The following is a 13,434-nucleotide window of genomic DNA, read 5'->3' on the forward strand; positions in this document are numbered from 1 at the left end:
AAATCCGAAAACTTTTAAAAGTTTTTGGATTTTTATAGTTGGATGCATTTTAAAGTTTTGGAATTTACATATTCGAAAATTTAAAATTTTCTGTAAGATTTTTTTTTCTCAATTGATTTTTTCTCAAATCTAAATATAATTTTTTTTTTATACTTTCAGATACATATTTCTGGTAAGTTATATAATTTGTCAAAAATGCGTATCCAAAAACTTTAAAATTGATATGAGAAGGATAATTAAATAATTTTACTTAAAAATTTTGAAAAAAAAAATAGGCAATGAAAAAAAATATATGAATGTATTTAGAACTGCTTAAAAGACATTATAATAATTTAGTCAATTATGAAAATAGATGTATTATTGTACTTTTGAACATTGTCAAACAATGATCAAACAATTGGAATTTGAAGGGACAATATAATAATTTCTAAGGATATTATTTTAATCTTTAATCATATAATTATTATATTTAATAAAAATATTTTTTATAAATAAGTGTTTAGGCACTTTTTTTTGCAAAATCATTTTAAAAATATAGAAGTAAATGCCAGTGTTTTATAGGTACTTAGAAATGGGTCTTCAAAATTTCAAAGAGTATTGAAAGATACGAAGAGTATGAAGAACTAATAAGAAAATGAAGAAAGACTTTGAATTGCAGTAAAAGCCTCACACAGAGCATAGATTGCATTTCATCATTTATAAACATCAAAAATATTTTGGTTAACAACTTTTAACTACTACATAAGTTATTTGCCAAATTTTGTGGATCACCACAAACATATACATTATGCTACCTAAAGTCTAATAAATTGATAAAAAAAAATTAGAATAAGTTGTAGTAGAAAAAATGCCATACTTGGTTGCTTGAACTGCTATCACTCCTCTTTGGTATTTTTGCTAGAACACCAAGTCTTTTCCTTGGTGTTTCAAACCTTGCATTTGGTAAGACCTTGGTCAAAATATCTACAATTTGATCTTTTGACTTGCAATGCACCATTTTCACTTCATTCTTAGCTTCAATTTCTTTAATAAAGTGATACTTGATATTAATGTGTTTCGTTCTTCTATAAAACACTGAATTCTTAACCATTGCAATTGCTAAATGATTATCACAAAAAAAATTTATGTTGGATCATTTTGCTTTTGACTCAAATTCATCAAAATTTTCCTTAATTAAATTACTTGATTAACAGCAGGTATATACACTACTTTTGCTATCGATTAAGCCACGGTCCTTATTTCTTTGAGTTCCAACTAAACATATTTAATCCAATGAAAAATACACAACTTGAAGTACTTTTCATGTCTTAATGAAAGCCAACTAAGTCCCTGTATGTCATAACCAATCTTGAACTTCCATTATTCCTGAACCAAATTTTAAGTTTATTGGATCCTTTGACATATCTCAACACCCTTTTAGCATTCTTGAAATGTAACTCTTAAGACTTTGCATAAACTTAAAAAGTAAATTTGCAACATATATGATATCCAGCCTTGTTGCTGTCAAATAGAAGCCTAATTTCATAAGCAAACAATTCTTCAACAGCAGCCTCTTTTACTGTTTGTTCTATTGAATTCAACTTTACTCGGAGAATGAGATGAGATAAGGCTTCTCGTTCATCCCACATAAAATGATCAAACGCTTTTGCTTCAAAACCCCAATATGCCAGCTCAAATTTGGCTCGGACTGTGCTACCTATTCAAAAAAACTTTTTAGTTTTTGTTTGGGGCTTGAACCCAATTCCAAGCCTGACAAGAACAAATTGACCAAAGACCAATATGGAGCTATAATGTTTACTAAGACGTGGAATAGAATGTGGTGAGAAATTTTACTTGTGGTGTAAAGAGTTCATCTTAGTCATTTATCATACAAGAGTGTCATGTTTGGTACTAATTTTTAAGGTATTACCTTCTTTGATTTATTAAAATTCAGTGGTTTTGTCCCACATGTTGAAGATGGTATGAATAATATGGTATACCTGATCAAACTTTAATACATAGCTGATTATCATAATTTTTTTTTTTCACTCTAATTAGATTCCAGTGTCTTCAATGGGATATTATTAGTACCTATAAATCGATTTTAATATTAAATATTACAATTCATACGGACTTATAAAATATTGTTATTTTAAAACATTGGATCTTACAATTTTATTTTTTAAAAAATGACTTATAATTTACGGTGATATAAGCACTATATACCTAATCGAATTTTAATATATTCAAAGCTGCTCTCTTAAAATCATGAAGCAAAGGTGATCACTGGATAGCCAGCACTAGTCTTTTTTGTTGAGTTTCAGATAACGCTTTTGAATGAAACAATGAGCAAGTTAGAAAAACAAACTTTTCTTTGATTTGGGCGTGCACCGATCTTTTATAAGCCTTTTATAACCATACCGATTCGAACAAGGTTTGCAAATGAAGTAAAATAATTACATGAACTCACAGTAAATTATACAACTCAGGGTTACCGTATCCAACAAAAAAAGGCCTTGTAATTTTAAGACTCCAACTTCATTTAGAAATTCAGGAAAAAAGAAAAAACAACCCAAATGAGCTTATTATCAAGACAACAAGTTGATGTACTTGCTGCCCTACTTGGTTCTTGGATTTTATGATCTGTAGCATCTTGTCTTACATAAGGATTTGAAAAGAGAAAGATTGTTTGCATGTTATATTACATATATAATAACCTTTCAAACCTTCAAAAGGCCTTGCTGTTAAAACAAGAAATGGCATTCTGATTAGTTGGAGTTTATCGAATTTAGTACATATGTCAGCATTACATTTTCAAATTCTTTAACATTTAAAAAAATAAAAACTTGCGATTAATTTCTCTTTACTCCTATATATTGGTGGAATTTTATGCCATTATAATTACACAAACATTTTTTTTCCTCCATGCCTCTAAACTGAAGAAATCTAGCAGGAAGGAGAAGATATTACTGAAAAGAGTTGGATGAACCCAATTCTTCTTAGCTGTCGCATCCAAATAGGTGTTAGGGCCTTTAGTGGAGAAAAAAAAGATGGCGTAGGCATGTCATGCCTTTGAAGGTAGTTCAGAGAATGTGCTGTGACCTGCTGTGATATGACTGCCACCATCCATATCTAACAATGGCCGAGGGATCGATCACATGAATTGAAGTCTTCTACATTTTGTTCTTCTTTTGGTAATAAAATCCTTCCTTCTCATCTGATCACTACCTTTCATGGCCGTACAATGCAATGAAAAAACAAACTATTGGATAATGAAGGAAGAATCAGAGAGAAAAAGCCAAAAAAAAAAAAAAGGAAGTTTTATATTGTAAGCATCCAAAATGAATAGCATATGCCACTTTGAGCAGTAGTCTTATAAAGACTCCACAAAATCCTGCCTTTGTTGAACCATTTGATGTGTAAAAACATGTCTATCAATATTATCAGCTTAGCTTGGCTTCCTTCAATTAATTCTCAGAGTCCACAATATGTCTGAATTTAAGATTAAATCTCCATTGTTGTTTTCTACGAATTCAAAACATGTTACATACATCATATGTGAGCATGTTTGTGAGTTGTTATGTTTTATTTTTTTAAATATAAAAGTTTGAAACGAATTTTCTAAATAAAATGCGCAAATGCGATTATATTTATATGCTGTTGAAGTTGATTTTTAAGTATATTCATTAGTCAATTTACCTTGGTTTAAACAACATCATTGCCAACATACGGTCTCCTTAAAAATGATTAATTGAACTTTTTTAATCTTAATAAATGATTAAACTAAAATTAGTGTTGGGAGTTCAAAGTGTTATGTTATCCCCCCTCCCCCCTCCTCTTTTTTTTTTTTTTTTTTTGCTAGTGCTCCAACTAATGGCTCTGGCCAAAAATCAAAATTTTAAGAAACGTCTTGTTCACAGAATTTTAGATTTGAAAAAAAAAATGTGATCTTTGAAAAAGTGTGATATTTAAGATTTTTTTTTATTTTTAGAGCATTTCATGTTCAGATTTCATTTGGTTAGAAGAATCTACAAATATTAACTGTTAAATAATTATCATAATCTCCTTAACATATATAATAATAACTTTTTGTTAGTTTTTATTAATAATAAATATCCAAATGATAAATTATGCCTTTAACAGTAAAAGAAGACAAATATTTTATTTAATTATTGTTTTTATTTTAAAATAGCATAAATAAAAAATATTGGAGATTATTTAAAACGTTTCTGATGGGAAATATCTTAAATAATCATTTTTATGTTTATAAAAGAGATTATTTAAGGTATTTTTGGTTTAAAAATACCTTAAATAATCTCTAAATTTTTTTAAAGGAGATTATTTAAAACGTTTTTATCAAAAACACCTTATATAATATCTAATATTTTTTAAAAAAAGATTATTTAAGACGTTTTTTGTCAAAAACGTCTTAAATAATACCTTTCAATTTTTTAAAGGGTATTATTTAAAGTGTTTATAATCAAAAACACCTTAAATAATCTTTAACATTTTTTAAAGAGGATTATTTAATGCATTTTTGATCAAAAATGCCTTAAATAATTTTTTTCATTACTTATAAAATTTAGAGATAAATATAAAAAAATTGAAGTAGCTTGGTCAGTTCCTTTTCATTATTTATAAGATTTAAGAGATAAAATATAAAAAAGTTAGAGTAATTTAGTTAGTTAAAGCATATAGCTATTAATTATAAGATCATTAGTTCAACCCCACCCTCTATCGCTTATTTTTTAGAATTATTTATAAGATTTTTTTATAGATTATTTAAGGCGTTTTTGGCTATAAAATATCTTAAATAATGTTGATTAATTTTTTATGGGATTATTTAAAATGTTTTTTGCTAGAAAATACCTTAAATAATCTCATTCAATTTTTTGTAAAAAATTATTTAAGGTGTTTTCTGGCCAAAACGTCTTAAATAATCCTCCAAAAAATTGAATAAGATTATTTAAGGTGTTTTTCATGGCAAAAGCCATTAATTACAATATAAAAAAAAATTTAGCAGTAAAAACTTACAACTGACTTACAGTCACTTCTAGACATACTTTTCAAAATGGTAACGATTATTTTATAATTTTTTATTCTAGTAAAATTTATAAATAATGCAACTTTTTCTCTCGAAATCCTAAAATACCACAGGGAGAGATGAATTTTTGATTTCAAGACTTTTTGTATTATTAAAAATTTGTCACTTTCCCTCGGAATCAAATTACCTTAAACCCAACATTGAAACCAAATACCCACAAACAAAATTTCAAAGAGAAATGCGTGGATTCCCCTGAATCAAACATTCTTTAAATGCTTTCCCACTAACATGCTTGTCTCTCCATGTTTAATTGCCTGATAATGTGATGAAAGCCGAAACATGAGGATCAAAAGCACTGTTCAACAAAATGGTGTTTGGTACCAGGGAAAAAGAAGTCTAGGAGAAGGATTTAAAAGCCACTATTTGATATTAAATTTAATAAAAATCAAAAATTACAATTAAAATATGAGTTTAGTTTAGTTAGTACAATCATTTTTAAAAGATAATATTTAAAAGATCTAAATTTTAAATTTTAATACTTACAATTTCTTTTTCTACTTTAAGATTGTGATATCTTTTGTTTGAAAAAAATTTTAAAAAAAAACAACAAATTCTCCATTAAGTAATTATAAACAAGTGGAGAGAAATATCACCGTTTTTATTCCAAAATGACGAACAACTTAAATGTTTTTAAAGAGTGATATATGCACCCCAAGAAAGCCAACCCCGAAAATAGGCTATACGAAGCTTGAGCCATACAAAGAACTGTGGTAGTTGTCCAATATGCATAAAATTTTAGGTTAAATTGTATTATAGATCTCTGTACTTTAGTCAAATAGTAAAACTAGTACTTCTATTTTAATATGTTCAAATTAAATCTTTATATTAATAAATTGTCAAATTCAATCAAATTGTTAATAGTTCAAATTTTTTCTATTAAAATTTATGATATGGCATTTTGACATGATATTTTTGTCTATGTGGTCATTGATTTTGCTAACATGTCAAGTTCACATGGTCAAAATAATGAAGTAGCATAAAAACTTTTTCCATATCAATATTTTTCACATCAACTTTTATTAAATTATACTACTTGTCTTTGTACTTTGGTTAAATAGTGAAATTAATCTTTCGTTCTTAATGTCTAACAAATTTAATCCCTATATATTAATCAATTATCGAATTTAAGATTTGGCCTAAAATAAGTAAAATAAAACTAAAATAAAGCACAAAAAAATTTCAATACAAATAGGTTGAGTCATAACAAAGTCAATGCATGAGTCAACATATGCTAGACTTGTCTTCTAAAACTACTCATTTCAACATGTTATAAAAACAAAAAATATTTTTTTTATTTTCCTTTTTACCCCTCTCTCATCCTTATTTTCCTTTTTTTTTCTACAAATGTCATATAACAAACTCATATTTCAATAGATTTTCAATAACCAGTGATAAAAAAATTCAACAATCATAAAAAAATTTTGTCCCAAAAACTACCAATACCCAGAAATCAACCACCAACACCATTATTTTATATTGTCATCCAAAGCAAAACTGAGTATAATGCCCTAAAAATTTTAGACCTGAAACCTCTAAAAAGGAATTTCTCAATCAAAAAATTCTTCTAATTGTTTTTGTTGGTTGTCATTGTTTTTGTTGCATTTTCTTGTTGACTGCTGTTGAATTCTCAAAATTTTTTCAAATCAATTTTTTTAACAATTTTCATATTTTTCTTATTTTTTCAATTTTTAATTTTCTTTTTTTTTTTACTTTGATTTTTTTATTTTCACAAACTGAACAATAAAAATAAATAGTAAATAATAAATAAAACACTTTTGTACCTTTAAATTTGGGCTTAAAATTTAATTTCACAATTAAGCTCAATTGATCCAAAAACAATTTTAGAATCCAATGTCAAAATGAAATTTGAAGGCCATTTAATAACAAAAATTTTTTTGGACAAAATGGGATGCCTACAATTGCTTTTATAGTTGATTGTGTATTTAGACTTATTGGGCATGTTGATTATGGGTTTTCTAATCTAATATCTATTTTTTGTCATTTTTTAAAGTTTTTTTTATCTATTTTTTATGTTTTTATATTTCAAAAATATTGAAAATAGAAATAAACAAAAAATCAAAATCAAAATAAATGAATAAATAAATAAATAAATAAAAGATAAAGAAAATATATAATTCAGTTTATATTGGACTTATAATCTAATTTGAGATTAACCCAATTTATCAAATTAATCCAATTAATAATTCATATATCCAAAAAAATTTATCTAAATATGAAAAAATATTGTCACGGTTGAATTAATAATTTATGTTTTTTATGTGTTATTTTAGGTTAAATTTTAATTTCGATAATTAATTGATGTATAAAGATCAAATTTAAACACATGTTGAGGTAGAATGATTAATTTCATTATTTAACCAAAGTATAGGAACAAGCAATACAATTTTAGAAAAATTGACATAAAAAGATATTGATGTCTCAAAAAATTTTATCATGTCATCATCTTTGATCACGTAGACTTGACACATAAACAAAGTTAATAATCACATAAGCAAAATACCACGTGATAAAAAGTCAAAACATCACGTTTTTAATTTTAACAATACAAATTTAAACCATTAATAATTTGATTAAATTCGATAATTAATTGAAATATAAGAATTTAATTTGAACACATTAAAATAAAAAAACTGATTTCACTATATAATTAAAATAAGAGATCTAGTATTAAATTTGACCTAAAATTTTACAATAGCTTTTGGTATTTGTGATGTAACAATCTACAAAAACAGTGCAGTTGACTTTAGGCTTGTGGGCAAAAGAAGGGTAAAGCACCTCATCATGATTCCGTTGTTATTGGGTGGGGTGTGCACCATGACAATAGCTATAGCTATCTGATCTCTCACATGCCACATTTCCTACCCTCAAACCCCAACAATAAAAGCACACCTTCCCCTCTCCCCATTGTGCTGATCGAACACCCTTATCTCCTATCCATTAGGCAGAAAACATCAGCCATGGCTGCTCTTTGGTTCAAAACTTTGCTTCTGGTGTCTTTGGTCCTCCTAATCACTCCTTTCTCTTATGGTAATGAATAAATTAATACTCTATCAATTACTGTACACCCAATCGCTGATCAGAGTACTTTTTGTTGGCAGGCATGGTTGATGAGGGCTTTCAGGGTGACATGCAGGCTAAATACTCACTTGAACAGGTACTCACTAGCACAATCCCTCTATTGAGTTTTGGTCATTTATATGCAAATGCAGATAAATAACATTTTACATACGTATAACATTATATATATATATATATATGGAAATGCTGTTGATTTTGATTGTTATTGTTATGAAGGAGGGTATTAATATGATCCAAATGAGTTCATCAAGGAAGTTGATGGTGATGGGTGCAATGATGGATTATGATGATGTAGGCGCTAATCCAAAGCACGATCCAAGGAAAAAACCTGCCAGGCCCTGATATATATACATATATATATAATATATTAATATGAATAATATTTAAGTAGAAAGGATTATGGTTTTTTTCTTTTTGAATATGGTGTTATTAAATGAGTTTATTAGGGAGTAATAATAGTAATAATAGTATAGTACAATACCCTAACTACTCAGTATTAGTGTTGTATGATCCGGATGTGAAATTTTTGTTTCTATAATTTCCTTGCTATTGCCTGCCATAAGAATAAATAATGAAGTTTTCCTGCTTTTGTTATATATTTCAGTAGCAATTTATAAGTACGATAGCTAGAAAGGAAAAACAAATGAAAAGTTTTTACATCTTTCTTTTTTCAAAAAAAAAAAAAAGAAAAAAGAATAAGGCGGTAGGAATATATATAATTTGCATTCAATCATGTTGGTCTTGAAAAGATATAAGGAATGTTATCAACGTGGGTGGAATTATATACGTACTTATTGATGATGAAGTCATGGAATAATTTTGTACAAACATATCTACTTATTGATGAATTATTGTGTGGGTCAAAATTAATTCTAAATTAAAAAGGATGGATCATTGCAACAACAGCGAATCTACTGTTTCATTCCGATATCTAACCTTATTGTATTTATTAATTTATACTCAATCATGTCAAGAGCTCTCGGATATTTCATGATTCAAAAAGTTGAATTTCATTAAAAATTTCTCAAATTAAAATTTTCAAAAAAAAAAAAAAAAAGGCTTTTGGATCTTGTGTCCAGTTTTTAGATACATTAGACGCGGCCAAAAACTAAAAAAGTAAGCGTGATATCTAGTCACTTATCAAGAGATGTTTCTTCTATACTTTTCATGTTTCTCCCTACCCCATTAATAATCCAATGTTTGACTACCTATTTATCTTCAATTACAGAAATTCTACTCAACAATTTTTTTCTCAACCTTTTATAGAATCCATTATGCACTGCAAAAAAGCATATAGATTTGTGCTTCGGCGGGCAGCCTAATCTCCACCAACATTATCGACTCATCAGAACCTTTTCATAATTAAATGATTTTCACGTTTATATGAATATTGTGAGGCAGATCAGTCACCTTTGAATTTTCTTTTTTTTTTTTCTATATTAATTTAGGGTAGAATACCAGATGATCAAAATCTCCCCCAAATCAAAAAAGCATATCTTAATTATGATTATATGTTATGGATGAAATTTTATTCCAAAATTTCCTTTTTGTTTTCGATACTGCTATTGAGTTCAAGAATGGAATTTGAAAGATATCATATAATTAAGCTATCGATCAGATTATAGGCATGCCTCACCCTCGACTAACAATTTCCTTTGTTTCTGCTTCAGAATGCCATAGCATTGACAAAACTTCTGAACGGAAGAATTCATGGTAATTCTCTCATATTTCTACTTTCTTTCTAATCTGTGATAAACAACTTTTATCAGTTCAAACATGGTCAAGGCTATCACAGAAATCAAAGGTGCCAGAAAAATCTGTTAGGAATAAAGGAAATACGGTTAAAAATGATATACTAGCTATGTGATTTCTATTAGCTCGTATGTTCAGGCCCTGGTGTTTTCCCCATCAATAATATTCGGTATATACTACTGAATTTCAAAAACCAATACAAAGAAACAAAAGTAACTAAACATTAATTCTGAATTATTAAAAGTTGACTAGATCAATTTTAACAAAAGTGCTAGTCATATACGTTTTCATTCTACAGACAGTGAAATCTATATACAACTGATCACTCAAAATCAAAAAGAAACCTGAGATGACAACCATATTCCAAGTGACACAATCCCAACCGTAGCTAAAGCTTGGCCAAATTCATACAGAAAACTTTGTCGCTGAAGTGGCAAACTCTGCCAGTCAGTATGCCTGTGTAAAGGTCAAACCAAGGGAACACAAAGTTAACAGAGACAGTATGATCCTTTTTTTAATAGAAATTACGTAAAGCCATAAACCAAAGACTGATCAGATGCACGTGAAAGCTAAGACAAGCAGATTCTGATATTGAAGATTATATAGGAATTTGAGCGATAGCTACTGTTTATGTCATTTCAGCTAGCAGCCACAATACACCATCAAATTGAGAAACAGGGAAAGTATTGGTAACAGTTAATTTAAGACTAATATCACCTGTATAACTAAGCATTAATTGCTTCTATAAAAAAAAAAAAAATCTAAGCATTATTTTTGCAGTAGAGGTTGATTTAAATAATCTGTCAGCTTAATTTAAACTCACAGCATATATAACAGCAATCATACTAGTAGAAACAGCCGCATACCCTAAATCAGCAATGATAATGCTGACGTTGTCTTGTGAGCCTTGATCCTGCATAGTATTATATGATTCTAAGGTTACTGGAACTTGTCCACAAACATATATAAGATGATTTGACAAATTACTATTGCAATTGATTACCAGAGCAGCTTGTGCAAGTGCATCGCATGCTACCTGAATCAGGAATAAGGGGAAAATTATAACTAAACCAAGGTAAGAATATCATCTGAGAGTTTATGTACAGAACTAGAAGACATGACATTGTTATTTGTGGTGATATTTCGTACAATGTAAAAGTCACCTGAACATCTCCGTGTTCTCGTAGTTGATTTCTGACAAAGGCAACTGCTTCAGAGCTGAAAGAAGAGAATAGTAGGTATGTCAGAGTGACATTCTTCTCTCAGTTAAACTCACAGCAAAATAATAAAACAATGACTTTTCATGTACAATAGTAAGAGTTAAAAGCATATATAGCTCCGAAAACCTCTTTATGTAATCCCATAAACCATCGGATGCCAACAGGACAAACTCTGCATCTGACCCAAGAGCTACTTTAAAGGTGTCTGGAGATGCAATGACCAAGTCTTCATTGAATACTACTCTGAAATAAAACCAACAATAATGGCCAAACAATCTTGTAAATTTGAAACACAGTTGAAATAAATCAAACAGCTATCTGACTTAATGCTAATTAAGGAAAATCACTTGAGCTAGATGTTACTCTAACTAAACTAAACTGCAAAGTATAAATCAAGGCTCAATGAACCCACATAAAAAGGGGGAAGATGAAGCTAAGAAAGGATCCATAGAAGATATACCGAGAAATAAATTTTTCGGACCATCTGCTCTCCTCAACTCCCTTCTTCAGCATTCTGAGCAAATGATGCCATACCGTTATCATTATGATGTAAACATACATTGTACAGAAAATATGTACAAACTATTATCAAAAAATCTTTAAATTGAAGGCAAGGAAAGAACCAAACTCATTTTTCTTTGTCTTGAACCGAATGTCACCAAAAGCACGGGATACAGCTATGTCACCACAAATCCTTCCATTGACAATCTGTATAACGACATTACATGAAAAAAATATATATTATGACTGGGGCCGGGTGATGTAAGCAAAACTTCTCTGAGGCGCTCGAATTTCTGATTAGGTCTTTTATACAATTAAAGATATAAGAACTCTCATTAGAAGTTAGAACTAAAAAGGATGAGTATTAGGAGTGCTGAAAAGAAAATCAAGAACAGAAAACACACCCATCCACCTGCTTCTCTGATTCTTCTAATTTCTTGCAAAGAGGCCTTGTTGCTCCCATAGGGTCGATGAGAATCAGTCAAGACTTCTACCTTTCCCGCACGAGATAGAACCTGCATCAATTTATCAGCAGACAAAAGAATGAAAAGTGATATAACCCTCAAAGAATAAAGGGTTGTTCTATCTAATTCCCAAAATGCTACTATTATACAGGAAATCCAGAAATTGTAGTCTTATATAAATCTTATGGTTTCGGATGTAAAACAGCTTTAGTACAAAAAGGAACTAGGAATAGGTGTTCGTACCACACAGGAATCACCAACATGAGAAATCAAGAGCACTTCATTGCCGATTAACATAACAGTGGCGGTTGAACCAGATTCATCGTCGCCCTCTCCAATCGTTTCAAGCCTTTACAAAATGAAACACCCGCTAATCCTTCAACCAATAATATACAAAAAAAATCTATAATCATATTAAGACTACAAGATTAAATTAAAAGATTGTCAATATTTGTCAGTTCCAAAGCATATATCTATTTTGACTCACCAATTTAGCAACTTTTTATCAGCATTTTCGAAAGCCACTGTTAATGCTTTTTTAATTGCGTTGAAATCTCCTCCCTTCAACAGAATTCCACCTTGTAAAGCTGTAACACACTCTTTATACAGCTGATCTCTGCTTTAACCCAAAACATCTCAAATTAATTATATTTGCTAATAAAATCGCAATTGAAAATGCAAAAAAAAAAAAGTAGTAATTTGCATGTAATTATGAATTATCGTACCTGAGGAACTTGATGGAAGATACGCCACCATGACCATCAAACACAGCTGCGAACGAGAATCCATCAAGGCCGTCCGATCGTATGATTAGATCGTCCTCCATCTCCTCGCGAGTGCCCTGCACGCTCGTGGACCCCCAACGGATCCCCGCAACGTCGGTTAGCGAAGAAGGAGCGTCAATTGCGATTGCGGAGCACCGACAGGGGCTTCTGGCGCTTATGACCGTTGTGGTGGTTAGGTGGTTCCTGTTAGCGTTCTTGGTATTGGAGATGAAATTGAACTCGGTTGCGAGGAATCTCTGCAACTGTGGACTCGATAACGCCATTGATCCTAGTGACTCAGTGAGTTGAACCGCTGAGTCAAGGGGGACGAATTAGATATTGGAGTTTCGGTTTTGCAAGGATGAGAATCTCCTCGGTTAATGTGATGGTGTTTGGCGAAGAAGATAAGAGAGCGAAGTTAAGCCTCTAACTGCTTTAACGGATTGTATCTATGGCTGGGATCTCCTACGGATTTTTCCCACTACACTTTGAGAATTCTTTTTTTTTTTTTTTTTGGCAAATGCGGTTTTTATTTTGCCACGTCATTTCAT

General features: G+C 29.8%; 2 protein-coding genes across 6 annotated transcripts; one reads left to right on the forward strand and one right to left on the reverse strand.

The window, feature by feature from the left end:
* The first annotated feature begins 7,964 nt into the window (after positions 1 to 7,964).
* LOC149513989 (uncharacterized) lies at positions 7,965 to 8,948 on the forward strand. The gene is made up of 3 exons (XM_089746316.1): positions 7,965 to 8,131; positions 8,203 to 8,258; positions 8,399 to 8,948. The coding sequence occupies exons 1-3, from the start codon at positions 8,062 to 8,064 to the stop codon at positions 8,522 to 8,524; spliced, it is 252 nt and encodes an 83-aa protein (XP_089602442.1). The 5' UTR covers positions 7,965 to 8,061; the 3' UTR covers positions 8,525 to 8,948.
* A 1,199-nt stretch (positions 8,949 to 10,147) lies between these two features.
* On the reverse strand, positions 10,148 to 13,341 carry LOC111287707 (protein phosphatase 2C 57-like). 5 transcript variants are annotated; one of them, XM_022878383.2, is made up of 11 exons: positions 12,845 to 13,341; positions 12,607 to 12,735; positions 12,363 to 12,468; positions 12,060 to 12,170; positions 11,783 to 11,862; positions 11,615 to 11,668; positions 11,281 to 11,397; positions 11,098 to 11,152; positions 10,938 to 10,970; positions 10,801 to 10,847; positions 10,148 to 10,390 (listed from the first exon to the last, which is right to left on the reverse strand). In XM_022878383.2, exons 1-11 carry the CDS (start codon positions 13,165 to 13,167, stop codon positions 10,267 to 10,269), a joined length of 1,179 nt encoding a protein of 392 aa, XP_022734118.2. In that variant the 5' UTR covers positions 13,168 to 13,341; the 3' UTR covers positions 10,148 to 10,266. The 5 variants fall into 5 exon arrangements, 4 of the variants coding, with proteins under 4 accessions (XP_022734118.2, XP_089602440.1, XP_089602439.1 ...); XM_089746314.1 differs by having other exon boundaries at positions 10,758 to 10,847; positions 12,607 to 12,738; positions 12,845 to 13,340; XM_089746313.1 differs by having other exon boundaries at positions 12,607 to 12,738; positions 12,845 to 13,337.
* Positions 13,342 to 13,434: the final 93 nt, after the last annotated feature.

Source organism: Durio zibethinus, chromosome 17 (assembly GCF_047325235.1).
Source record: "Durio zibethinus cultivar Kanyao isolate XHJ-2024 chromosome 17, ASM4732523v1, whole genome shotgun sequence".
NCBI classification, from domain to species: domain Eukaryota; kingdom Viridiplantae; phylum Streptophyta; class Magnoliopsida; order Malvales; family Malvaceae; genus Durio; species Durio zibethinus.

Coding starts and splice junctions, on each gene's coding strand:
- LOC111287707 (XM_089746313.1), bottom strand. CDS start 13,167: ATGGCGTTATCGAGTCCACAGTTGCAGAGATTCCTCGCAACCGAGTTC. Junction 11,669..11,782: donor TTCAAGACAAAGAAAAATGA/GTTTGGTTCTTT, acceptor TCATTTGCTCAG/AATGCTGAAGAAGGGAGTTG. Junction 11,398..11,614: donor TCCGAAAAATTTATTTCTCG/GTATATCTTCTA, acceptor GTTTTATTTCAG/AGTAGTATTCAATGAAGACT.
- LOC149513989 (XM_089746316.1), top strand. CDS start 8,062: ATGGCTGCTCTTTGGTTCAAAACTTTGCTTCTGGTGTCTTTGGTCCTC. Junction 8,132..8,202: donor AATCACTCCTTTCTCTTATG/GTAATGAATAAA, acceptor TTTTGTTGGCAG/GCATGGTTGATGAGGGCTTT. Junction 8,259..8,398: donor CTAAATACTCACTTGAACAG/GTACTCACTAGC, acceptor ATTGTTATGAAG/GAGGGTATTAATATGATCCA.